The 24,119-nt window shown below is 51.1% G+C and overlaps 12 protein-coding genes across 12 annotated transcripts; 6 read left to right on the forward strand and 6 right to left on the reverse strand.

The window, feature by feature from the left end:
• Positions 1 to 230: 230 nt before the first annotated feature.
• Positions 231 to 629, reverse strand: PtrM4_006360 (uncharacterized protein; the record flags this gene model as incomplete). Its single annotated transcript, XM_001930642.2, has 1 exon — positions 231 to 629. One exon carries the CDS (start codon positions 627 to 629, stop codon positions 231 to 233), a length of 399 nt encoding a protein of 132 aa, XP_001930677.1.
• Positions 630 to 1,145: 516 nt separating this feature from the next.
• Positions 1,146 to 2,348, forward strand: PtrM4_006370 (Ins-P5-2-kin domain containing protein; the record flags this gene model as incomplete). Its single annotated transcript, XM_001930643.1, has 1 exon — positions 1,146 to 2,348. The coding sequence occupies one exon, from the start codon at positions 1,146 to 1,148 to the stop codon at positions 2,346 to 2,348; it is 1,203 nt and encodes a 400-aa protein (XP_001930678.1).
• A 454-nt stretch (positions 2,349 to 2,802) lies between these two features.
• On the reverse strand, positions 2,803 to 3,470 carry PtrM4_006380 (Atrophin-1 multi-domain protein; the record flags this gene model as incomplete). Its single annotated transcript, XM_001930644.2, has 3 exons — positions 2,803 to 2,991; positions 3,067 to 3,273; positions 3,321 to 3,470. 3 exons carry the CDS (start codon positions 3,468 to 3,470, stop codon positions 2,803 to 2,805), a joined length of 546 nt encoding a protein of 181 aa, XP_001930679.2.
• Positions 3,471 to 3,866: 396 nt separating this feature from the next.
• On the reverse strand, positions 3,867 to 4,531 carry PtrM4_006390 (uncharacterized protein; the record flags this gene model as incomplete). The annotated part of the gene is made up of 4 exons (XM_066102796.1): positions 3,867 to 3,901; positions 3,991 to 4,093; positions 4,156 to 4,383; positions 4,433 to 4,531. The coding sequence occupies 4 exons, from the start codon at positions 4,529 to 4,531 to the stop codon at positions 3,867 to 3,869; spliced, it is 465 nt and encodes a 154-aa protein (XP_065964998.1).
• Positions 4,532 to 5,126: 595 nt separating this feature from the next.
• On the reverse strand, positions 5,127 to 5,783 carry PtrM4_006400 (uncharacterized protein; the record flags this gene model as incomplete). The annotated part of the gene is made up of 3 exons (XM_001930645.2): positions 5,127 to 5,348; positions 5,393 to 5,590; positions 5,646 to 5,783. 3 exons carry the CDS (start codon positions 5,781 to 5,783, stop codon positions 5,127 to 5,129), a joined length of 558 nt encoding a protein of 185 aa, XP_001930680.2.
• A 606-nt stretch (positions 5,784 to 6,389) lies between these two features.
• On the reverse strand, positions 6,390 to 9,980 carry PtrM4_006410 (DinP, Nucleotidyltransferase-DNA polymerase involved in DNA repair; the record flags this gene model as incomplete). Its single annotated transcript, XM_066102797.1, has 1 exon — positions 6,390 to 9,980. One exon carries the CDS (start codon positions 9,978 to 9,980, stop codon positions 6,390 to 6,392), a length of 3,591 nt encoding a protein of 1,196 aa, XP_065964999.1.
• A 409-nt stretch (positions 9,981 to 10,389) lies between these two features.
• Positions 10,390 to 11,086, forward strand: PtrM4_006420 (uncharacterized protein; the record flags this gene model as incomplete). Its single annotated transcript, XM_066102798.1, has 3 exons — positions 10,390 to 10,479; positions 10,601 to 10,691; positions 11,052 to 11,086. Coding segments are annotated over 3 exons (216 nt in total), but the record flags the coding sequence as incomplete, so codon positions are not given.
• A 215-nt stretch (positions 11,087 to 11,301) lies between these two features.
• Positions 11,302 to 12,103, forward strand: PtrM4_006430 (uncharacterized protein; the record flags this gene model as incomplete). The annotated part of the gene is made up of 2 exons (XM_066102799.1): positions 11,302 to 11,845; positions 11,895 to 12,103. The coding sequence occupies 2 exons, from the start codon at positions 11,302 to 11,304 to the stop codon at positions 12,101 to 12,103; spliced, it is 753 nt and encodes a 250-aa protein (XP_065965001.1).
• A 1,287-nt stretch (positions 12,104 to 13,390) lies between these two features.
• Positions 13,391 to 13,900, forward strand: PtrM4_006440 (ornithine decarboxylase antizyme; the record flags this gene model as incomplete). Its single annotated transcript, XM_001930649.2, has 2 exons — positions 13,391 to 13,641; positions 13,690 to 13,900. The coding sequence occupies 2 exons, from the start codon at positions 13,391 to 13,393 to the stop codon at positions 13,898 to 13,900; spliced, it is 462 nt and encodes a 153-aa protein (XP_001930684.1).
• Positions 13,901 to 14,462: 562 nt separating this feature from the next.
• PtrM4_006450 (TFIIH basal transcription factor complex helicase subunit) lies at positions 14,463 to 16,853 on the reverse strand (the record flags this gene model as incomplete). Its single annotated transcript, XM_001930650.2, has 1 exon — positions 14,463 to 16,853. One exon carries the CDS (start codon positions 16,851 to 16,853, stop codon positions 14,463 to 14,465), a length of 2,391 nt encoding a protein of 796 aa, XP_001930685.2.
• A 372-nt stretch (positions 16,854 to 17,225) lies between these two features.
• Positions 17,226 to 22,139, forward strand: PtrM4_006460 (RING Zn-finger protein; the record flags this gene model as incomplete). The annotated part of the gene is made up of 2 exons (XM_066102800.1): positions 17,226 to 18,060; positions 18,115 to 22,139. 2 exons carry the CDS (start codon positions 17,226 to 17,228, stop codon positions 22,137 to 22,139), a joined length of 4,860 nt encoding a protein of 1,619 aa, XP_065965002.1.
• Positions 22,140 to 22,503: 364 nt separating this feature from the next.
• Positions 22,504 to 24,061, forward strand: PtrM4_006470 (DSBA multi-domain protein; the record flags this gene model as incomplete). The annotated part of the gene is made up of 2 exons (XM_066102801.1): positions 22,504 to 23,635; positions 23,685 to 24,061. 2 exons carry the CDS (start codon positions 22,504 to 22,506, stop codon positions 24,059 to 24,061), a joined length of 1,509 nt encoding a protein of 502 aa, XP_065965003.1.
• Between the last annotated feature and the right edge of the window lie 58 nt (positions 24,062 to 24,119).

Raw genomic sequence — 24,119 nt, forward strand, 5'->3', positions numbered from 1 at the left:
ATGCTGAGTGCATGAAGTATTGTTGTTCACCTAGCGTTTGCTATATTGCAGGGAGTCTGGATCAAATGTGCTTTAGATTTATTTCGGGATATGGCGTCAGAATACCTGGAACTGCTGCTGCCCTCATCCAGTTGGCGTTTGATAGATACCCAATAGCGGCACAAATGCTTACATGTCGTGCTAGTTCGCTTTTGACACATGTGGTGATGTGCATGACTTGAAGCCCGCACCTACCACTCCAAGCTCAAGCTATCTGCCCAGGTACCCTTCTTCTCCACCTTGTGCACACTCTCCACATTACCACTGCCCAGATCGGCTCCGTAGAGATGCGCAAAGCATCCTCGTCCTACATACTCCCACTTGACCTCGGCCTTGTTATCGGCAACAACCTCGCCATTGCCGTCTGTACCCGCCGCCAGCACATGGTACTTGATCTTCAGCAGCCACAGCTCTGAGGCGTCGCCGAAGAATTTGTCGGCAGTACCGGGAACTTGTTCCGCCGTTGATAGGTGGATGTAGCCATCGTTGCGGTCGAGAGACGAGAGTGGCAGGCGCTCAGGCAGAGGTGATGGCGGGGCGGAAGGGAGAATCTTGTAGAGCTTGGTTGGAAGGGGCGAGGGTGCTGGCATGGTGACGTTGGACAGGCTGTACTGTACAGTTGGCAGTTATCTGGCATCCGGCAACAGTATCCAGTAGTTCAATAGGACAGACGGCAAGCGGTGAGACACAAAACCCAACGTCCAATGTCGAGTGAAAGCATCGGGCTCGTGATTGGGCTGCAGCAGATTACGTCAGACACGCGGTCGACCACCGACAAGCTGAGGCTGCCTTTGGAGCGCCACAAAAGCCAGGCTGTGAGAAGCAGAGCGAATATGATTGATTCACATATCCGGCCTCCTTCAATCCAACGTGAGCATTGCGACAGTGCTTCCACGGACAACCTTGCTCAACGGTACACGCGCGTCATCGCGTCCGCATCTACCTCTCCGGTGCGACCACAAAGAGCCACGTGAGGCACGATACACTCTCAAGACCCCTTCCGTCCCCATGTGCCCACGGTAGCTACCAGCTGCGTACCCCACAAACTGCTGAGATGCTCTTGCTACCAAGAACACCCGTCTCCCTCTTCCACCACTTCACAAACCATGGCTGTCATGCCCTTCGCACACGATGAGATGCGCCGCGCTTTTGCCGACCAAGGGACTGCCCGTACATTTCGCTGCTTGCAAACCTCAACCACTACGCCCACTGATTTCCGAGTGACGTTGAAATATCTCAACAAAGGTGCCGCAAACGTCATCTTCCAAATCCACGCCTGGCAACATGCTTCTTCCGCAACCTCCTTTCTGTTCGCCGAGTTACGACAGGAGGACGACCCGTCTCAGATGGCCACACCGCTTCATCGTCAGCACTTTATGCACCGCGTCGTCCGCGTTCCGAGAGGTGGCGCCAAGCACCTGACCTCGACTGAAATCATCCACGGCTTTGAGCACGCCATTCGTCCGCTTTTTCTCCCAGGCACTTATGAGACCGTTGGCAACCTAAATGTACCGTCAACTAGCACAGTCCAGCTTACCCAGGATCTGACCAAGCATCTGATGTACCATGAGGGTGTGTTGTTGCTACCAGAAGTAATGCAGCACCTGTACAACAGCGCGGAAACCGGAACTTTTACCAGCACAAAGCCCCGTACACTATGGGGGATTCTGTTACCAGACATGTCACCCATCCCGGGACAGTCGATAACGCTCGAAGTAAAGCCCAAATGGCTCGCCCAATCACCCAATGCACCTTCAAAAGCGCTACGCTGCCGCACATGTGCAATGCAAGTTTCGGTCCCCAAGAACAGGGATGCGTACGTCTGCCCACTCCAGCTGCTTCACGGGAACGCAGCTATACTCCGTCCATGGGCACGCACAACCATTGCACGCCAATTCCCTGCCAGCGACCGTAACCCGTCCTCTCAAACCGTGCTTGCAGCCATGACTGAAGGTCTCCTGTCCTATTTGACAGCCGGTGAAGGCTCCACTCTACTAAGACATCTATTGAAATTGCAAAGTACACTCGACCCCTTCGGTGTGCTTTGCCGGCCACGCGATAGTTTCCAGGGCGCTGCGCTATTCGAACATAACCTTCGTTTGGCAATGACGCTCAGGGACTGTTCGCTCTTCATCAAGATGTCGTACTCCCCAAAAGGACTTGTTAGTATCGAGTCGAAACTCGGGGATCTTGATTTCAAATCTGCGGTGAAGATGGTGGATTGGTCGGAGAAGGAGAGACAGTTACTGGACGAGGGATCTTATGTTGTTAAGGAGGGCCCGAGATGTTGGTTTCAGACACAGAGGTAACCACTGCAAGAAGCTCTTTTTGTTCTGTTGTGGGCGGTCAATCATGATTTTGGATATGTTATATCAGTTTAACGTTTGATGGTGCACGATGAATCGTTTGTATTATAGTAATAGTAATATTGTTGTAAATCCGGTCGAGGCTACACTGCTGTACGTTATCGGCTGATGTGTACATACAACTACTTGCAAGTAAAGCTGGGCAGTATATGGTGAAGGGCTGACTTTGGAAAAAGGAGCGAGACAAGTAATAGAGTTAACAAAACACACAGAAAGCACGATAGATCACGTATATAGCATTTTGACGATGCCTCGCTATTTCAACCGTAAAGCCTCTTCTTCGAGTCGACAAGACAAGAAAAGACTCCACCGTCAGCTTTCTATCTCATTGCCATCCATTTCCAAAATTACACTAGATCACCTAATGCATCTCCACCAACACTACGCCACCAGCAAGCTAGAACTCGCAAGCAAACGCGCGGTGAAAGAACACACCCTGACAGTAAATAGGGCCATCCATAAACTGTCCGTCCTTCGCACAGCTAGAAGCGTAATCATCACATTGGACCAAGCCAGCATCGTTACCGCCTGTAGTCACCCACTTGCAGTTTGTACGGCCGTCCCAGGGGTCCATGTCGAGTGACATCTGTGTACATCGTTAGTCAGATCCCATCGAACCTGCACTCGCACACACTATACATATGCCAAGGGAAGTACTTACAGCCGGAGGACCAGGAGGTTGCTTGATAGTGTCCTTTGGGTAGTGAATACTAGGCGACATGGAAACAGCTTCGAATGGCTTCGGATACGTAGGACAAGGGCTCACAGGGATCTTGGCCGGGCCTTGGAAGAGTATCCAGTTATAGTCACGATCGTTGGCGAGGGAGAGCAGAATCTGGACTGAGTGCTTGGCGCTCTCTGGTTCGGGCTAGTAAGAATTAGCTGCTGTCGTCGTTGTCACGTGTGGCGACTTACGTTGTTGGGCTTGTCGGACGTAGAGATGTCGCCGGAATCGTCATCGGGGACTTCGGTGCACATGAGGCGGATGGGCTTGGCGGCGGATGTGGAGACGAAGATGAGGGCGGTGGCCATGAGGGCGAGGAGGAGGGTGGACCATTTGGCCATGGTGAGGGTGGTGGCCTGGATGCGTTACAGACTGTGGGTGTGGTGGTGACCTAAGCAAATTGGTTTGGATACGAGAGTGCGGAAAGGTTGGAGCGCAAGGTATATATCAAATGAGAGAGACTGCTTGTGGGGCTGCCTAGCTGAAAGCGGAGACGGTGGCTGTGTTTAGGGAAAGAGGGACGCCTACCGTTTTGGGAAATCAAGTGAAGACCTGGCGATGTTTGTTGATTGGTAATTTAGCAGTTTGTTTACATGTACGTCATCAAGGGCAAAGCGGGGGAGAGGCAGAGGTGAGATCTCTCACATGTCACTACGTCGACTTGATTTATTGTCAATGTGACTACATACAGCTGTGAGAACCTTGTTCGCTACGCCCTCAAAGTCCTTCACACACTCTCAAGTCTGAGCAGGGAAGATGTTGCTCATGCCAACTAGAAGTTGCAAAACCAAGCGCGACTATATCTGGGCCACCCTCCCACAGGGCACCGAACATATTCTGCATAGGCCGGATCCGTCTTACAATCGATGATGTAATCGTTGCCGCACCGGAACTGGTCTGGGTCACTACCAGTGGCGTGATAGAAACAGTTGTCGTGGTTGCTGTACTTGATCCTGACATCGAACTGTTCAAGCGCGATTAGTTGACAATCATGAAGTGCAGTATAGAACTTGGGCCTTGACGTACCGGCAACGCTCGACCTTCCTCGTCATATCTCGCAGGCCAAATAGGCTGGCGCATGACGTCGAATAGCGCGCCAAAACCATCGCCTTGGTAGACTTGCTCAAAGCGGTTGTCGCCACATGGGTTCACGCGAACGCCGCTAGGTCCTGGGAAGATGACCCACTTGTAGCTTTGGATTGGAGAGGACCGCAATAGGTGAATTTGAAGGGAGTAGGGGTATACATCCCATGCCTTGAATAGATTTAGTATCGAATGTTAGAATGTCATTGCTTGAACTTACTGAGACGATGGTGCTGTTGACTGATTGTTCGACAGGTGCGGCAGAACCGAAGCTGACGCAGACAGCGAGCCAGGCGAGGAAGGTGATCCAGAAAAGCATGCTGGTTGTATTCCGGTAGCTTTCCTTAGGTTGGGGTAGGGTTACAATGGGAGAGGAAAGCTCTCGCAGACGCAAACAAACTAATTTATACTCGGGTATTGATGGGTCTGTGCGCTGCAAACAGGCAAGACTAAGGCGAAAGAGGCCGTGGGTAAGAGAAATGAGTGATATTTCTGCGTGAAGGAACACTTCTTCATCGACGCTTGGCAAGACCAAGCGCTTATGCATTAATTTCTTAGCGTCAGATTATTCGAAGTGAGCGATCCTGAGTGTTAATGACAATCAAGAGCAGTATGTAAATGAGTAGAGACAAGTGGGCTGATGATATCCACGCTTCTGACAACTCTCACCTATAGTGCGCTCACGGCGAACAGCAGTTATGCCTGCGGTAGAATGTTCATTCATTGTGTGTAGTAGGACCATCTTAACAGACATAAGGAAGTATTCGGAATACATGAAGCCTAGATATTGACTTGACAGAACGAGCTCATATGCGGCCTAGGCTTGGTAACTCCTTTGTTTCTGCCAAACCAAGCCACATATCTCAAGGCATCTTAAGAACAGAAAGCTTTTCTGCTCTTTCCATTCCATCGTGCTAGTACTCGCAGAAGTACCCTCGAGCATACTCAAAACCATCATTATTGCAAATGTAAACCGGGTCGTTGTACTGCAAATCCTGAGCAAAGTCGTTGATCATGTAGTTTCCGCAGAACAATTGACCAGGATCTACGCCCGTAGATTTGTAGAAGCACTCCTTAGGATTGCCTCGGAACGCAACGTGAAAAAGCATCTTCATGGCCATAAAATTAGCTGACAGCTTTCTGTACGTTAGAAAGAGAGAGCAGGACTAAAAAGACTTACTTCAGGGGGGAATGGAGGTGCATATATGGGTTCGTAGTTGTAGCGGTACGGGCCTTCTTTGTGGATCGGCTTAAAGACTTTGCTACCACAAAGCTCTACGGCTACTCCGGATGGGCCTTGCCAGAATATGTACCAGTACCGGCTTCCAATTTTCTGCATGATGATCTGGATTGAGTGTTCATAAGGGGTCCTCGTGATCTAGAACAAAAGTCAGCGCATGATGGCTGGTGAAGAAAGAAGAGACAAAATTCACCATCGAATGCACAGAGTCTAGGACCTGGGTAGTGTTGATGGGCAATGGTTGGACAGCAGACCATCCGGAAGGTGTGGGTGACGTCGATGCAGGCAGGCACAAGGAAATCGCGATCAGGAACGTGCCCCAGGATACCATGATTAGTGAGTTTATCAGCGATGCTGCGTAGGTGTTGGAAGGATGCAGTTGGGTGTCAAGCGATGAAAGAAGAACAGAAGGTTTTCAGAGGTAGGTGATGAATTTTCTCTAGTCTGTATGAATCCGGTGGGGAGGAAGGAGGTGTGGGAGGTGACTGCCACACGTTCGTCATACAGCAAGAACAACATCTTGCCAAACCATTTTCTAATTCACGGATACACATAGGAGGGGTACGAGGCTCCGTGAATGACCCTGATTCCTTGTACTCCTGAGTTTTAGATTTAATGCTATTGTCATGTAGTTGGCGTGCAGCTTCAATAGCTTTGAGTGTGCTCTTTAATATCGCGTACCATGCTAACCTCCCCCAAACTAAAATTTCTGCTCACAAATGCACACAATGATTAAAGCTATGCCTCGACTAATATTGAAGAACGAACATCTTGCCCTCCGTGCTCTTCTTTCTTTGATATCGTCCCAATAGCAATACTATACAGCAAGCGATAAATTGTTGCAGCTGTTCTGCTCCGACCCTGTCCCGATATTACAGCACCTGATTCAAAAACATATTTCTTCATTTGTTCATAATGGTATTCATAGAACATGTATCTAATCAAAAGACACCCTACCCAAGCCCCTCGCTCTCGCCGCCTTCAAAACACCATTCTTGATCAAAACAAGAGCATTTTCCCACTCTCTTTGTGCAAAGCTTTCCTTGTTATCCGCTTCATCACCAATAAGATAATCAATCCACTTCACCACATTGACTGCTTTGCTCAAATTCCTCTCCTCCAGTACCACATTGTGAAGATACTTGACAAGTGCGGTGACGTCTTCCCCATAAGGAGCCTCATCGGTGAATGACCCTACCCACTGTTTCATGGCACCCCGTAAATCGGCTTCCTTGGAAAGTTTTTGCGTTGTGAATGTGGGCTTTGGAGGACGAGGAATTTCGATCTTGGGAGCAGGCTCAGGTGCTTCCGGAGCCTTGGTTTCTCGTGTCACTGTGGGCTGGAAGGCATTCATTTTTGCGGCTTCATGCTGTGCAATAACTTCCTGGCGCACAAATTCAGGAAGCGCGGCAAGGAAATCATGGTCAAGCTCGTCGTCTCTTCTGGGCCGGGCGATGGGCGCTTTAGGAACTTCATCACTAAGAGCAGCAGAGTTTTCCCGACTTCTACTCTCTCGCGCAGGGTTCTTGAAAGATATGAAACTGGCCTGAGTGAGTATTTTGCCTGTTTTACTGATTGCCTTCATTTGAGCAGCTGCAGCGAGCATTGCAGACCTTGGAGGACGACCTCTTCCACGTTTGACTGGTATGGTAGGCTTGTTTGCTGGAATGCCGATGATTCTATCTTTGCGAGGTGATTGAGGCAATATCGTCTGATCAGCACCTCTGGGACGATGCGATGGAGATGTATACTGGGCAAGGACTTCTGCGCGAACGTCTGCTGGCAAAGCAGCGAGCATTTCTTGGTCGAGGTAAGACTGAGTTGGAAGTGTTTTCATAGCTAGAGGTAAGGCTTTAGTGGGCGTACTAGGACCATCGCGTGTTTCCCGGGGACGTACGGGTGTTGGTGATGATGCTCGAGTCTGACGCTGTAGCTTCGTTCGTATATCCTCCGGTAGCTCTACCAATACCTTAGGGTCGACTTGTGAAGGCAAAATGAATTGCGTGCCCAATGTGTTCAGTGGGCGCTGAGATGGCGTTGAAGCGTTCAGTGCTTGGGCACCGAATGCAACATGGTCGTTCTCGTATGCCGATTTGGATTTCCGTGGAGTTTCTGGGTCATCCTGAATTGGGTCCTCCTCGACATTCTTCGGCACTCGTTGCGCACGAACCGATTCCGTATTCCCAACTTTAAATTGAAGCCTTCGTTGTGAGCCGTCGAGACTTCCATCAGTAGGGCTCTTCATGAGCTCGAGCTTTGTCATCTGGATACCAATGCCTCGGAGCTCACCTGGTGTGAAGGCAAAGCCCCGCACTATGGCTAGAGCCTCCTTGGTGAGCACTTCGCTCGAATTGGTTGCGACACCGAGCAGTATGCTTTTGTTGTGGGTATCACACTTGCCATGACCAAGGTGCTTAGATGGATCAAGAGGAGCATCTGGTGAGCGTCGCATGACTTTCATTGTGAACTGCTTCCCTTTGACTTTCTCTTTGCGCAGCCGCTTTTGAAGCTCTCCACATAGGCTTGCGATGAATTCATCGGCTTGCTCCTGATTCTCAAATCGGACACCCCAATTGACCTCCGCGGATACAGACTTGCGGACAACCTGTTCGCCGACCTCTTGGCGATCTATACCTCTTGAATATTCGTAGAGTTTCTCGCCGGTCTTGGGTCCAAGCGTCTGAATGAGCTTCTCTTTGGTCAGTTCACGGATGTCTTTGACGAGTTTTATGCCAAGCCCTTCCAATTTACCACCAATCGACCATGCAACGCCTGGTAGGTCTTGTACCTGGAGCTGACCTATAAAATCCAAGGCCTCTTCTGGCTTGATCTGATATTGACCGGCAGGCTTTGCTCTGCGCAACCCGACTTTGGCGAGGAGAATGTTGCCCCCGATACCAACGGACACGTTACAACCCGTCCTCGATCTCACTTCATCCCGCAGGTTCAGCGCAATCTCATTTGCCTTTGCCTGTTCTCGGTATACGCTGCCTTCAGAGTGTGCCTTGCCGTCACTCCCACCAACCGAAATACAAAGATTAGACACGTCGACGAGTGCCTCATCGATACTGACGCTTTGTACTAATCCCCCAGTTGAAAGAATCACGTCGTAGAACGCACGACTAGTCTCTTCGTAGGCCGGAAAGTCATATGGTAGAATTTTCAGGTCTGGACAAAGCTCTTGAGCCCGCTTCATCCACATGCCATTCTTGACTCCGTATGTCCGCGCAGGATAATTGCAACTTGCAATCTCAGACCCACTGCCTTGTCCATGGGCTACCACAGCTGGCTTGTCCTTGTACTCTGGGTGCTTCTTCAAGCTGACTGCAGCGAAAAAACTGTCAAAGTCAACATGGAGGATGTACCGTCCGGCACCGTGCGGACGTCTCTGTTTGGCGTCTTGCGATAAACTCTTTTCGCTCGCCAATGCCTGCATTTGAGATTTCAGCTCCGCCTTCCATGTCGACAAATGATGCAAGCGTGATTCTCGGTAATATTGTTCTAGAAAATTAGGATCCACAACTGTGGATTTACGAATTTTGGGATCCCGCAAAAGTATTGCGTTGTGTTCCTCAGCTGTAAGCCCTCTATTCTTGGGAGCGGGGATATCTGATCCGCTGAACATTGCTTCCTTTGGGTTCTCCACCTGACCGGACTCTGTCTGTTGAGCTGGAGGGGAACTCGGACCGGCATAAAGACTATCATGGGCATCATCCGGAATATTGTCTGTGTCGACGGGGGCTAGTGAGGGGCTGGTCTTTGGTGGTGTGACTAGCTTCGTGGAATTACTCAAATTGGCGGATGTCGATGAGTAAGACTCAATCTCTGTTTGATGGGAAGGCGGTAGATCCTCAATGTCGTCGTCTGGTGTGGAAAACCTTTGTTTTTGACTTGAAAAGCGCGCGCGCATGCTACTTGTCGGTTTTGGGGTACTAGCAGGACCCGCCTGACTGCCCCTCGACTGACTTTTATACCAACTGGCATCTGTCTGTTCTCGATAGCCTCTTGCTTTGATGTTTGCCTGAGCAGTGATGTTGCCGTTGTCGAATGCGAGCACTTTCTGCTTTTCTCCTTCATCTACAATGCGGTACTGGTTCCACTGTAGCAACTTGCCCGCCTGGATACTGTCGACGACCCACGCGGGCTTCACGATGCGGTACCTCCGAAACTCGACAGCCTTCTTTGGGGTAAGACTGCTGGCGATGATGTGTGTTACGGTCGTCTTCCCATCGAGATATTGCATGAAGCCGCCGCCATGCTGGACTATAAGGGTATGTAGGTCGTTGAGCGATGGTTGCGTGTAGCCATTCACGTGCGCCACAATGCCCTTGAAGATCTGAGGTTTGTCGCCCGCTTGCGATCGGATGTCGGCATCTAAGTTTTGAAGTTTTATCTTCTTGCGCCTGAAGTAGTCGGTAAAGCCTCCAAATGCCGACCCACGATACTCTTCGCCATCTTCATTGTCGAACTGGTGGCTCGCGATGCGCTTGCGTACCGACTCGGAATTCTTCTCTAAGCGGGAGCCCATGGTGAGTGTTGTGTGGTGGATCAAGCGCGTTCATCGGGGCCGGGGTCATGATCGAATGTCAAGGGCGTGTCCGGATTGCGACATGGCGAGGTCTGGCTTGGTGGTGGTGAAAGGCGCGTGCTGTGGCGCGCATTACAAGGACCGCGATTATGTCACGCTAGTGGCACCAAGTGGGCCGATCCATCATTCTGCCGGCGGTGAAAGCACGCTAAGAGAAAGCTGCATGGCTTGGCGAACTTTTTCTACCTCTCGAAGTCGCTGCTCTCAAGTTCCTCGCTTTTCGCTATTAATCTGCTCTACCCAGCTGTCCCTCGAGCTGTGAAATTCCCGAGCAAAAGAATTCCCATAACTTCCAACCCTCCGCACCGCAGACAGTTTTCAGAACTATCCGTCTGCGAACTTATTCACCATGTCTTCCGCTATTCCTGTCGGCGTCTATGGACGTCGCATTCCGGCTGGCGGCATTCCCATCTCGGCCTCAGATGACCAGTCAGCTACTGTAAGCTTCTTCTCTGCCCCAAGCCTCTTCTGCTATGATTGGAATCAATTGCGCCTTGATTCTCAAAATTTGCGCAGCCGTCGCATTCGTAAAAATGCGACTTTTCGCTGACATGAAATAGTTCAGAATAACTATGGCCGCTATTGACCCAGACGCGGAGCCGCAAATCGACGAGGATCACAAGCATGCTCGTGCTACCTTAAAGCTCATTCGTGTGCCCATGGACTTTGACGATGACGACGATGAGGACTACGAGGAGGGCGATATTGAGGCAATTGCTGCTCGCCTGCGTGCCGCTGGCGCACTCCCCGAGGCTGATTCCGACATGTCCGACTCCGACGACAGCGAGGACGAAAAGAATGGCGGCCCTAGCGACCCTGCTAAGTCAAAGAAGGCCAAGCAGGCAGCTCTCAGCAAGAAGCTCCAAGAGGAACTCGAGGCTGACGAGATGGACATTGACGGCAGCTTGACCAACGGCACAAAGGGTAAAGCCAAGGGCAAGGCCAAGGTCACTGACGACGATCTTAGTGATGAGGACGACGAAGATGACGATGACGATGACGATGAGCCAGAGGAGCTTGTTCTGTGCACACTCGACCCCGAGAAGGTACGTTTTCATAGTATGTCTTTTACCAGCTTTTGCTGACGCTTTTGCAGCACTACCAACAGCCTCTCGACATCACTGTACGCCAAGGCGAGGAGGTCTTCCTCTGCGTCAGCGGAACTTATGACGTTTATGTTACCGGTAACTACATTGCTTTCCCCGATGAGGACAGCGAGGATGAAGACGAGGACGACGGTCTTGAGGAGCTTGGCTACGACATGTCTGCTGATGAGGACGAGCTTGACGGTCTAGAAGAGTCAGAGGATGACGAGCTCGACGGAATGGAGGATCCCAGGATCACCGAGGTTGATACCGATGAGGAGGCACCAAAACTTGTGGAGGCCAGCAAGAAGAGCAAGAAGCGTGCCGCGGAGTCTGAGGATGATGCCACTCTTGATGACTTGATCAGCAAGACCAACGGTGACGCCAAGCTCAGCAAGAAGCAGGCCAAGAAGCTGAAGAAGAACGATGGCCAGGCCACAGAGCCCGAGAAGAAGGCTGAAAAGGTTGAGAAGAATGATACCCCCAGCAGCGACAAGAAGAAGGTTCAGTTCGCTAAGAACCTCGAACAGGGCCCAACTGGCTCCCCCAAGGTCGACGCGCCTAAGCCAGAGGCAAAGAAAGAGGCCGCAAAGGGACCTCGCAACGTTAGCGGTGTCATTGTTGATGACAAGAAGGAGGGCAAGGGCAAGGCTGCCAAGAAGGGTGACCGCGTCGAGATGCGCTACATCGGCAAGCTGAAGAGCGGCAAGGTCTTTGACTGTGAGTTTACCGGGTAAATTTTTTCGAGCAAGTACTGACAAATACACAGCCAACAAGAAGGGCAAGCCCTTTTCCTTCAAGCTTGGTGTAGGCCAAGTCATCAAGGGTTGGGACGTCGGTGTCGCTGGCATGACTGCTGGCGGCGAGCGTCGTCTTACTATCCCCGCGGCGATGGCTTATGGCAAGAAGGGTGCGCCTCCGGACATCCCACCCAACTCTGACTTGATCTTCGACATCAAGTGTATCTCGGTCGGTTAAAAAGTTTCTTGCCAGCAATTGCCCGACTACGCGCAACGGGGTCCACTTGCTCATGTACAACAACGGGGCCTTGCTCCACTTGTGTGCAGAACTCAGTGGACCTGCATGCGTTCGCTTCCTAGACGTTTTCCTCTTTTGTCTGCTTTCACTGCATAGCGTGTCGTCTGAGATATCCGACTTGCATAATTTCCGGGCTGCTTCGTTAGATATGTGCAAGGAGGAAGGATCTCTCAGTCCTCTTCGCCAATGTCTTTTCCTTAAGGGGTCATGTATATGTGATATAGCGAGGCGATGTTGCCACAGGGTGAATTTTCGCTAAGGAAGCTACACTGAAAAAGTTATGTGGGGTTTCGCGAATGTAGTAATACATCATTTTTAAATGACGTGTCTGGTGCTATGACCTTTCTGTAACAGCTCCTGTGCCATATCTAGGTCGTGGATGCCCTTGCCAATACCTGTATACTATTGCGTGTCTTGCCGTACTCCATCTGACTCTTTCGTTGTTGTTCCGCAGTCAAGCAGGGTCACTCTTGCTTTGACCGAGGTTGCGAAATTGCGGAAGATTCTAGCGCTAGTGGTTGACCAGTCAAAAATCCGGGTGCCCGCACGAGCCAAGACTCCACAAGGCTTTAACCCATCTCCTCCTCCGTCGTTCCAACTTCGTCTCACTTCAACGTTCACATAAGCCAGCCGTCACCACACCACGCTTGCACCATCCTCAGTCAACTGCTCTACTTGCGCACTACCATCTTCGAGCCCTACTCATATCTACCAACTCTAAAACACCCTCGCGATCCAACCGTGGCAATACTGTAGCAATGGCGTCGAAAAGAAGCAGTAGTAGTACGAGTAGTAATAGTAGCATTCACTCGTACTCGTCCGCCAGCAACGTCCGCGCCAGCTGCTATGCAGTAAACGCGTCCACCGCGAGCCTCCAGGGCTTTCATTACTCCACTACCCCGTCTTCCGGGGCTGGGTGGTGTTCCTGAGGTCAGCTCGGTATGTCGTCCTCTATCTGCGCCTTTGATCGGCTTTATACTGCGGATGCACTATTTTACGCGTGATACTAATGATGCCCAGGGAATTCCATCACCCCCTTCAAGTCCCCCCCTCGCCGCCAGACACGCGTCCACCGCTAAAGGTGGAAAGGCGCGCAGAGGGGGGGCAGCATATACTATCACGGGAGAGTGTGAGAGACTCTTCTGCGAGACACTGCGATCTGTTTTCCTGGGTGAGGGGAGCCAGCATCGCCAGGACTCGCTTGTGATGGGTATGCCATACAACGACATGACTGCAACTGCTACGATTACGAACGACTACGGTATCGATGCTAGACGCTACTCGGATTCTTCTTCCGATTCAGACGTACCTGAAATGGTGCGGTTTGACGAGGTAAAGGGTTCGATTACGGACTACATTGAGATGTGGGATTATGTTGGCGGAATTAGGTTCCGCGGGTTTGTCGCTGAGAAGGAGGACCAAAGGGCCATGTTCGTCTTCTTCGACGAGCCGGTCATCAAGGGAGATATCAAGGCTGGGTAAGTCGCGTCCACTCCACTCGCAATCCCGTTACTAACTGTGCTTAGTCTCATGGCCCTCCTCGAACTCTGCGAGGTCGACTACTTCTCCTGCGACCGTCTTGTCCTTTGCATCGACCGCCAGGTCGACCAAGCCGCGCGCAACAACTTGACGAAAGACTTAGGTTGGATCGGCTTTGGTCTCACGACGCTCGATGAGTTCAGTGGAGGCGAGGAGCTGACTAGCGAGAAATGGTTATTCATGGACATGGAGACCTAGAGACATGATTCGATCACGCGGTTGGGAAGGGATGAAGTCACATCTGTCGCTACAACCTGGGGCATGGTGCGTTCCTAGTTTGTGTTCTGGTCTTTGCGGTGGAAAAGACCATATTTGCACATTCTTGTTTTGTGATTACATGCAAGGAGTTTGGTATGGTGTTTGTGAGTGCGTTGGTATTTGTCATCTCAAGTCTAACTCTCTTCTCTTCCTCCACACTACTACTACCTGAAATGCTATCATCATGCTTTGTTTATTTACTGTATTCATTTGTGCGGTGTGCTTAGCGAATGCATGTTTGCTTCTTCTGCGTGGCCACATGCCACAACGACATTCGCATATCAGATCACGGTATTTGTCACGGTGCCACAAGGTGATGCAGAACAGCAAGACAGCAGACCATTTATGCATTAAATTGTTCATTTCACGAATAGTATGAGTAACCTCGGTATGCTTCACGGTAACCCAAGAGTTCCTTGACAGCTGACCCGCAACTGGATTCGTCGTCTCTGGCTTTTGTATCCGTACACTTGATTTCATATGGCTTACAATTACTACCGCCCTACGCATCCACTTCCGCCATGACGGCATCTACAGCCGCACTGCCACCGAACTCATCAACTTCCTCCACCTCTACATGCTCGATCTCGGCCCTACCCTCCAACGCACGCATGGCCGGGTTATCCGTACCCGAAATACCCTGTGCAACCTTCTTCCTCTGATGCGCCTCTAGATCCTCCAAACTCCAAGACGAATGCCCCTCCTGCTCCGCTCGCGACCAGGGAATACTCATATCCTTGAGAAAGTTCTTTGCCGCGCCAACAGCCTGATCGATTGAGAGTTTGGTCGATTTAGCATCCAGGCCCTGTTGAATCCATTTTGGAAGTTGTGTTTGCTTCTTGTTGAAACGTTTATCGGCGAGGACCATGATGCCGTAATCGTCTTTTCCACGGATGACGCGACCGAGGCACTGGGCGGCATGTCGCATTGCGTCGAAAGAAAGGAAGTCGGCCTCTTTGATCCTGTATGTTTCGCGGAGGAACTCAAGGCGGGCTTTCAAGATACGCGATTCAGTGTATTGGTATGGTACGCCCATGCATATGACAGTGCGGCCGTAGTGGTGGTCGAAATCGATGCCTTCACTGACTTTACCACGGGCGACACACAGCAGGACTGCGCCACGGCCGTTGTTGCAAGCGGTGCGAAAGGTTTCTAGTGCGAGGGCTGTTTCCTGTGCGTCGGGGGTTTCGACGAGGATGAGCTTGTATTTCCAGACTGTATCGAGGATTTCCATCCCTTGCCATGCGGAAATGATGCTTTCCATGTAGAGGTATGATGGAAAGAAGACTACGACGCCATCGGGTGTTAGTTTGCAGAATTCAATCAGTAGGTTGCCGAAGTTTCGTTGGACTTGCAGGTCGTTGCGGTGCTCGAATTGTGATGTGACTTGGTTCTGGTCGTTGCCACGGTCTACGATCATGGGGAGGAAAGATTTCCGCGTAAGAGTCATGGTGAAGGATTCCTGTACGACCGTGTTGAAGTTGAGCATGCGTGGGTACATATCTAGTGGTGACATGGTTCCTGATGTGACGATGACAGAATAGAAGCGTTCAAAGACGGGCTTTATAGCAATAGCTGCGTCCAGGCATGTTAGATGTAATACAGGGTTCGGGACTGTTGCTGTCGCTGATTCAAAAGGCTCGATGATCAATAGAAATCCGGTTTCATAGGTGGCTACTAGTGTGGCGAACGTAGCGACTTCTTGAAGTGGCTGATAATCTTCGATGTTGGTGAGTTCGAGAGTTCGGACGAGTGATGTTAGGCGCTCGGCGCAGAACCGCAGCGGTTTTCGTTCAATAAACGTTAGGTCTCTGAGGTGCTTGAGGAATTCCGGGGGCGTATCTGCGACGACGTTGAGGACCTTCATACGTGTTTTGAGGTATTCAATGAAGCGTTTGAGGAACGCAACGAAGTGTTCAGCTCGCCGTATGTTGCCAGGCACAGCTTCTGTGAGCAGGTCATCTGGAAGGGCAGGATTGGCCATGAAGGCGTCCTCGTTGCGCGCCTCGTCTGCGGCTCTCAGACCTTCGACTAGCTTTGCGTATTCGTTCTGCAGCTTTTCGGCATCGCTGCTCTTCATTTCGGTGATCTTGCGATCCAGGTTGTTGACTCCTTTTGTTGCTTTACGTAGCACATCTTCTGTTAGATCGATGCTGAGCGACTCGATGCACACGTTGTCGATGTTGTGAGCTTCGTCAAAGACGACAATGCAGTCTTTGGACAACTCCTTCGATACTCTGTCTGCAATCTTTGGGTCTAGCAGGTAATGGTATGAGTAGATGATGACGTTGCAGTGGGGCATCATGCGACGAGCTGTAAAGTATGGACACTGCTTCTGCTGCTCGCCATACTTCAGCATGCCATCGAAGGTCCAAACTCCAGGTGGAATAAGATTGTGTGGCTCTAAAAGATCCAAATTCTCGTGGTAGACGCAGAGTTCGACGGGCTCTCCGCGCTCCTTCTTCTCTTTGACGAAGCCAGCTGTCAGACTACGACACCTTGCGTCTACGACTGTGCCACTCTTCTCCCGCTTGACAGAGGGATGCAAACACAAGTTTTTTCGACTTGTCAGCCCCAAACCCCGGAAATCCTCTTCGTAGCCTAATTCTGTAGTACGGTACTTCATCAGCGCCTTCAGCTCAGCCAAGGCCTTTTCGATCTCAGACATGGTACGCGAGCAGTAGATTAGTTTCCGTTTTTCAGGATAGTGCTGCTGGTAAGCGACGATGAGGGAGAGCAGCGACACGGTTTTGCCCGTGCCTGAAGGCATCTCCAAAACGCAGTGACCGCCCTGGTCGAGGGTGCGCTTGAGATCGCACATGTAGGCATATTGCTCTGGATATACCCGCGGATACGGGAACAGTACGGGAAGATTGTCAATGTAGAACTTCATGTTTGCGAGTCTGCCGTCCGCGGTTGCTGTTGTGGCGGAGACGCGTTGGAACACGAGATGGCTCGACGTCGACGGGACAAAGTACCCACAGGAGCGGAATACGCTATGCCGGCTTCTGTCCTAGCGTGCCCCACGCTGCATCCATGACTCGGCCCGTCCGCAACTGGTGCCGTCATCGCAGAGCCGCATATTCGCATATTTCGCAATCATCACTCGTATGGTTCGGTGGAGTTCGATTCATGTTTTGTCTTGCTTGTCAGTTCACCTATTACCACTTGACTGCAGTCGCTTCTCGTCGTCGCAGCTGTACATGCTTGTGACTGGCACCTTTCCATCACCGAAGCTCCCCTAAGTGTTCTGCCAGACCCCGCCATGTCGAAGCGTTCCGCCAAAGCACAGGCAAGCAGTGCGCGGGCGACCACAACACCCACATTTGGCGCATTCGGCGGCGCGACACAGGCCTTTGGCGCAAGCTCGTCGACCCTTTCCTACGTGTCGGAACCCCCGGACCTCACTGCCATATCCGATCCCAACGTCGTCGTCTATTTCCGCAACCTCTCCAAGAAGGACAGCACCACCAAGGCAAAGGCACTCGAAGACATACAGGCATATGTGTCGGCACTGCAAGAGCCAGTGGAAGACGGGCTGGTTGAGGCATGGATCAAGATCTACCCCCGCACATCCATTGACAATGCGAAAGCGGTGCGTCAAAATGCCCATCTTGTTCACGGCCACATTGCCCTGTCCGCCGGCAAGCGCATGGCGAAGTACATGCCCAAGAGCGTTGCAGCTTGGTTATGTGGTCTCTACGACAGCGATCGGTCCGTGGTGGAAGCGACACAGACTTCACTGCGCCAAGTCTTCAACTCGCCCGAGAAGCTACAGAGTATCCGCAAGGCCTACCAACAACCCATTATGGAGTACTGTAGAGATGCTATAGATAAGGAGAGCACCACAACCCTGAGTGACGAGCGGATAGTTAGCAAAGACGACGCAGAGGCAAAGTACAGCCGCGTCATTTCGGCATGCATATCCCTATTGGGTAGTTTGTTAGCCAACCTACAGTCTGAGGAGCTATCCAAATACGAGACAGACTACAAAAGTGTCTTCTGTGATAAGAAGCTCTGGAACTTTGCCTCGTATAGCGACGCTAGAATCCGTCGCTCAACCCACCGTCTCCTAAAGACTTGCTTGGCCAAGGAACATGGTTCGCAGGTTTCCTTCCCGTTAGTAGTTGTCGATCATGCTAACAGAACTACAGTTTCCATAAAAGATAATATCGACATCATCAGCAAGGCCTATTTGGCTGAGGCACTGAAATCTGACCAGACAGGTTCTGTTAGCGATTACATTGACTCCTTAACGCTTCTGACCACCAAGTACCCCTCCGTATGGACTACAGATTACACCAGTAAGACGGCTGTGGAAAGGCGCCTAAGACAATTCCTCCAGAAGGGCTCTCAGTTCGGCCCAAGAGACTTCTGGGATCGTCTGACCGAGTTGTTCAAGGTTATCCCGAAAGAAGTCTTGCCGACACAGGAGACAGAAGCTGCCGAACTGTTGCGCGCCCTGCACATTGGTATTGTTCGCAAGGACGAGCCGAAGTACAATGCTGAAGCAGCGTTTAGTGCCTATTTGGACATAGCGGGACTTCTTCTTCAGCCTCTGGAAGGCACGGAAAGAACGAAGCTCTTACAGGAGATGGTATTGCTCATCTTGACACAATACTTGCAACCATCTCTAGAAAATTCGCAATGGTCAATGCCAGCCAACGCTACGAATCTGTTTTCGAAAGCGTTGCGAATCGAAGGAATGAAAGTCGTGCTTGAAGAGCAGTGGCCTTTGATGTCCAAACAACTAATTGACAATATCAAAACCTCGGCTCCTGAGCAGTCAAAAGACTATGAAAAGTCTCAAACTGGTGTGGTTCAACAGGCCACGCGCTTCGCCATTGTGCAAGATCACGCTCTGCAGATCGATAATCTTGCAACCCTGCGCCCCGTTCTCATTGATTCGTGTGCCTCGATAGTAGCAGAAGCTCTCGAGGTGCTTAAAAATCGGAACGGCAAGCCTTACGGCGCAGCGGGCACTGTTGCGGCTATTTTGAAGCGTAGTCCCAGCTTGATATCATCCACTCAGGCGGAGCAAGACTTGGAGCTTTTTATACAACAGGATCTCCACACACTGGTACTATCGCCGTCGTCTTCTTACTTGATTGACGTGCTTTACTCCAAGTCAGATTGTGCCTTTTTCAAGGATGCGTGGAGCGCATCTTTGAAGGCTGTACTGAAAGAGACGGACTCCCCAGGGAAAACGAAGGCGTTGGAATCCATCTTGACATCCTCTAGAATACCATCGGCTTTTGATCTCGCTACATCGGACCCCGAATTGCAAAAGTACATCATCGCGAATGTCCGAGAAGCTGTCGAAGGTGAGGCAGAATGGGATTCCTTTAGTCGTATGCTTTCATCTCCAGCAAAAGTACTGGCTCCGGAGACAACAGACGACATTCTCGCCTACATGACAAAAAGTCTGTCGATATCACAGCAAGCTCCATATTCACTGCAGGGCCTACGTCAGATTGTCAAATCAAAGCCGTCTATGCTGCGTGAGTTTCTCGCGAGACCACAGGGATCTGCCCTTCTGCAAGGCTTGCTTGTTGCCTCTGAGTCACCGAGTGATGAGGTGTCACAGGCTGCTACGGCTGTGAACGCATCAATTCGTACCTTGTTATCGTCAAGTTCGGATTCCACCCAGTCTATGTATGATCTCATCCAACAAGGCATACGAGATGCTACTTCAACATCTGTCTCTGTCGAAACTCTGGTAGATTTGGCCAAGCAATCAGTCAAGACAGGCGGTGACTGGACCGAGATCTCAAAAGTCTTCCCTAGTCTAGAAGATTGGAACGCAGCCCTCAAACCCTTCCTGAATGCTCCGCCTAGGTCGTCATTGGCGATTACCAATCCACTTGGAGGCGCTGTATACCTTGTCAAATCGACCCAACCTTTATTGCAGGCTGAAACCACGCCACGGGATTCCGATGGGAATTCTTCTGCGTACAGGATGACCCAGTATGTTACAAGACTCTTCAAGAACCCGGAGCTCTTTCCTATCGACAACGTACCTCGTGAACTTCGGGATGCATATCTTCGCAACATCGCGGTCGCTGTACAGCTTGCGGACGACAACCTAGGTCTTGCCGGCTCTAACGGCTTCTGGTCTCACTACGACTCTTATGCTGAAGCTGATGCAATGACCTTCATGTCGGATGCACAATCATTCGTGGCCCAGGAGCTGAAGAGCTTAGTTGCAACTTGGGGCAGTAACAATCCTGACGCTTCTCTGATGACCTGGGCGGACAAGCTGCTTTCTGATATTGACGTTGATGCCACGTCTGTGACATACTATAACGCACGGACTTACAGCGTTCTGCTCACAGATGCCATCGAAATTGCCGCATGGAAGAACGCCCACACTAGTCAACTGCAAGAAATACTCAAAGCCACGCGCAAGAACAAGAACTTCTTTCAGATTCTCGCATTGATCAATGCCTTTAGAGAACCGTTGTCAGAGGCCAAGGCCTGTGAAAGAATGTGCAACGAGATCGTCGCCGACTTGACCGGTCTGGACATAGAAAAGGACTGGCCAGTAGCCCTCCATCAGATCGTCCTATTGAACAGTCTCCTAAACCAGGACGGCATCTTGGAGAGTATTGCTAAGTTGCGCCTGGTAAACTTTGTCCAGCACGTTGCTCCTTGGCTTCAACAAGAAGACCTTGCTCTTCCAGTGAAGGCAGAGTTGTGCCGCGCTTTAAGTGTGTTGCTTCCCCTAATGAACGACACATACAGTGGAGACTGGAGTACCATACTGAATGCGCTCGCGGGGATCTGGTCATCAACAAAAGAGCTGGAAGCAAATGAATCTGAAACGGGCAGTTCCATACCGTTGATACACGCATCCCTAAAGTTATATGCCAAGCTGCGAACCCTTACCGAGGAGGAAGAAACGAATGACGATCTACTAGAGGCCTGGAAGGAGATGGAGCAACCTGTGGCCGATGGATTAATCAATCTTCTGAAGCACTCACAACACTTCCCCGACGAATTCCACCAGCCGCTCAAAATGGTGAATGATGTACTAGCGCGTCAGATCTCTAAGGTTTCACTGAAGCATCTGGATTCCACTGAAGAGCTCTTCCCATTACTCTATGTCGAGTCACAGCCTGTGCAGCAGACTGCCTTTGATATTCTTCACAAGCAGATCCCCGCAGCCCAGGAGCAGATCTCCATTGACGCGGCATTGGAGAAGAACACTGCACGCCTGCCAGAGGAGCTGCTATCTCTCATCATAGAGGCCCCTAAGGTTGCAACATTGGCGGAAGCGAACTTGGATCGGAGTGTACCTTTGCCATTACGAGGCTACCTACTGAGCTGGCTACTAGTCTTTGACCACTTGGAGCATGCATCTTTCAAGGTCAAGAACGACTATGTCGAGCACATCAAAGAGGGGGAATACCTTCCAGGCCTCCTCGACTTTGCTTTTGACTTTCTTGGTCACATGCACAACAAGCCGGTCGACGTGTCCAAACTTGACATTACTACGTACGAACCCGACGCCGAACCTCCTAAGCGCGACCTGCAGTGGTTGCTGACACACTTGTACTTTTTGTGTCTGTGTCATGTCCCGTCCCTTACCAAGACGTGGTTCAAGAACTGCAAATCGCGCGCCTTGGTTGTTGCTCTCGAGCCATGGACCGAAAGATACGTCTCACCACCTGTAATTGTTGCCGCGCTCGAGGCAGTGAACACATGGTCAGAGGAGCAATCGGCAGCCGAACCCGACTCCCCTTTCACCGTCAAAGTCGCCAGTCGCGCCCGCGAGATAACCGCCTCATACACGGTGGACGACCAAACAATGTCGATGCGCATCTCTCTTCCCGCCGCCTTCCCTCTCGCAAACGCACACATTGAAGGCATCAACCGTGTCGCTGTCAGCGAAACCAAGTGGCAATCTTGGCTCCGTACATCCCTTGGCGCCATCACCATCTTCAACGGCTCCCTCATAGACGCATTGACAACGTTTAAGAGGAACGTAGACGGAGCAATAAAGGGACAGACCGAATGTGCGATTTGCTACAGTATTGTCGGCTCAGACAGGAAGTTGCCAGACAAGAAGTGTGGAACTTGCAAGAACTTGTTCCACGGTGTTTGTCTGTTCAAGTGGTTTAAGAGCAGTAACAGTCCGAGCTGTCCTCTTTGCAGAACGAATTTCCATTATGCTTAGGGTTTGGATGATTTGCAGGACGGATTGGGCGTGTAGAGTAGAGCAGGATCAAGTAGGATAGAGTAGGTATGCTATGTAGCGGGCTACGCTGGCTGGCTGGCGCTATCACTATCTCGACGCGTGACGTAGACGCGTTGTTAGTGTTAGTGTTGAATAAAAGTTACCTCGGCTGATTACCACTACCAGGATCCTACCCCACACTTCCACGTACCCCAGTATAGCCTTTGTATACCGAGACTGATGCGTACCGGTAGTACCCAAGCTTATCCATCCCATGTAAAAGCCAGTGTTCAATTCAATCCTCCTCAATTAATCCCGCATCCATCCCAAAATCCAACTACCTACACACTCATTTGACATTACCATGTCTTCCCACACCCCACCAACCCTGCACTTCAACTACGACATATCCTGCCCCTTCGCCTACATAGCCTCAACCCGCATCCGCGCCCTCGCGACCCGTACCCGCACACCCCTCGTCTACCGCCCCGTCCTCCTCGGTGCAATCTACCGCTCAACCGCCGCACCGCAAGGCGCCTCAGGTTCCGCGTCCGATGTGTTCAACGCCGCGAAAAAGACCGTTGCTTCAGCCTCCATGGCACGCACGTTGAAGCGCTATAACATCGCGTACGCGCCGCCACCGCAGCACCCCCGTAAAACAGTCGACGCACTCAGGTTACTTTATGTATTGGGTGAAGAGGACAGGGAGAAAGTCACGCATGCGTTGTTTAAGGCGTATTGGGCGGGGGGAAGAGATGTGGCCGATAAGAAGGTGTTGTTGGAGATTGCGGGGGCATGTGGGGTTGTGGGGTTGACTGAGGCTGTCTTTGCAGATGAGGGGGCTAGGAGGGAGTTGAGTGCGGCAACGGAAGAGGCGATTAGTAGGGGGGCGTTCGGGGTGCCTGGATTTTGGATTCAAATGGCGGGTGTAGAAGGCGGTGGAAGGTACTTTTGGGGTCAGGATAGGATGCATTTTGTGGAGGGATTGTTGAGGGGGACGGCGGCTGGTGGTACTGAGGCTGGGGATATAGGTGCGATGTTGGAGACGGCAAGGGTGTGGGGAGAGGTAAAGGGGTGTAGGTTGCAATCGCTGCTTCCGCGGTGCGTGGCTAGTAACATCATTCCCGAGGGCACGAAGGTGAAGTTGCAATTTTGGTTTGACTTTTCTTCGCCATGGGCGTTTCTAGGGTACACGCAACTTGCACGGCTTCAACGCACATTTGGTCCCAAGCTGCAGATCGAGCTAAAACCTTTTTTACTCGGGATCCTGTTTCGAGAGATTGGCGCGCCGATGCTACCGATGAGTGTGGCCAGTCCTGTAAAGATGGCTTGGATGCGGCGCGACCATGCGGATTGGGTGGCGTGGTGGAATGCGATTGCGATGCAGGAGGGGGACGAAAAAAAGATACAGTTTCATTGGAACGACAAGTTTCCGATCCGTACACCACTTGCGTTGCGGGTTGCACTTGTCGAGCCGGGTGTTGTGCCGCTGTTGTGTAAGTTTTGTATCCTGTTTTGTGAGCCATCTGACTAATAAGATTACAGTCTCAGCATGTTGGGAGCGGAACGAGAATGTTTCTGATGATGCTATTTTATGCTCTGTTCTCAACCAAGCAGGATACAATGGTATGGAACTCATTGCAAGAGCCAATGAAGCAGAGCCAAAAGCGAAACTTCGAGCTTTGACTGCTGAGGCTAAGCGTTTAGGGCTATGTGGTGTGCCCACATACCTAGTATTTAGACAAACAGGGGGTGGGGAGTGGCAGGCTGCAGGAGGGTTGGTTTGGGGACAAGATGAGATCAATGTTGTGGAGGATTTAATTGCTGGATGGAATCCAGAGAGGGATGGAGGGATTGCTGAGGTTGGAAAGGTGAGATATGAGGAGCATACAGATGGTAAGAGCATAGGAGCAAAACTGTAGACTATGTAAACTTGCCACAGGTAGCACTGAAGAAAGTAGCGCAAGCCTGCAAGAGTCA

The sequence above is a fragment of the Pyrenophora tritici-repentis genome, chromosome 1 (assembly GCF_003171515.1).
Source record: "Pyrenophora tritici-repentis strain M4 chromosome 1, whole genome shotgun sequence".
Classification (NCBI taxonomy): Eukaryota; Fungi; Ascomycota; class Dothideomycetes; order Pleosporales; family Pleosporaceae; genus Pyrenophora; species Pyrenophora tritici-repentis.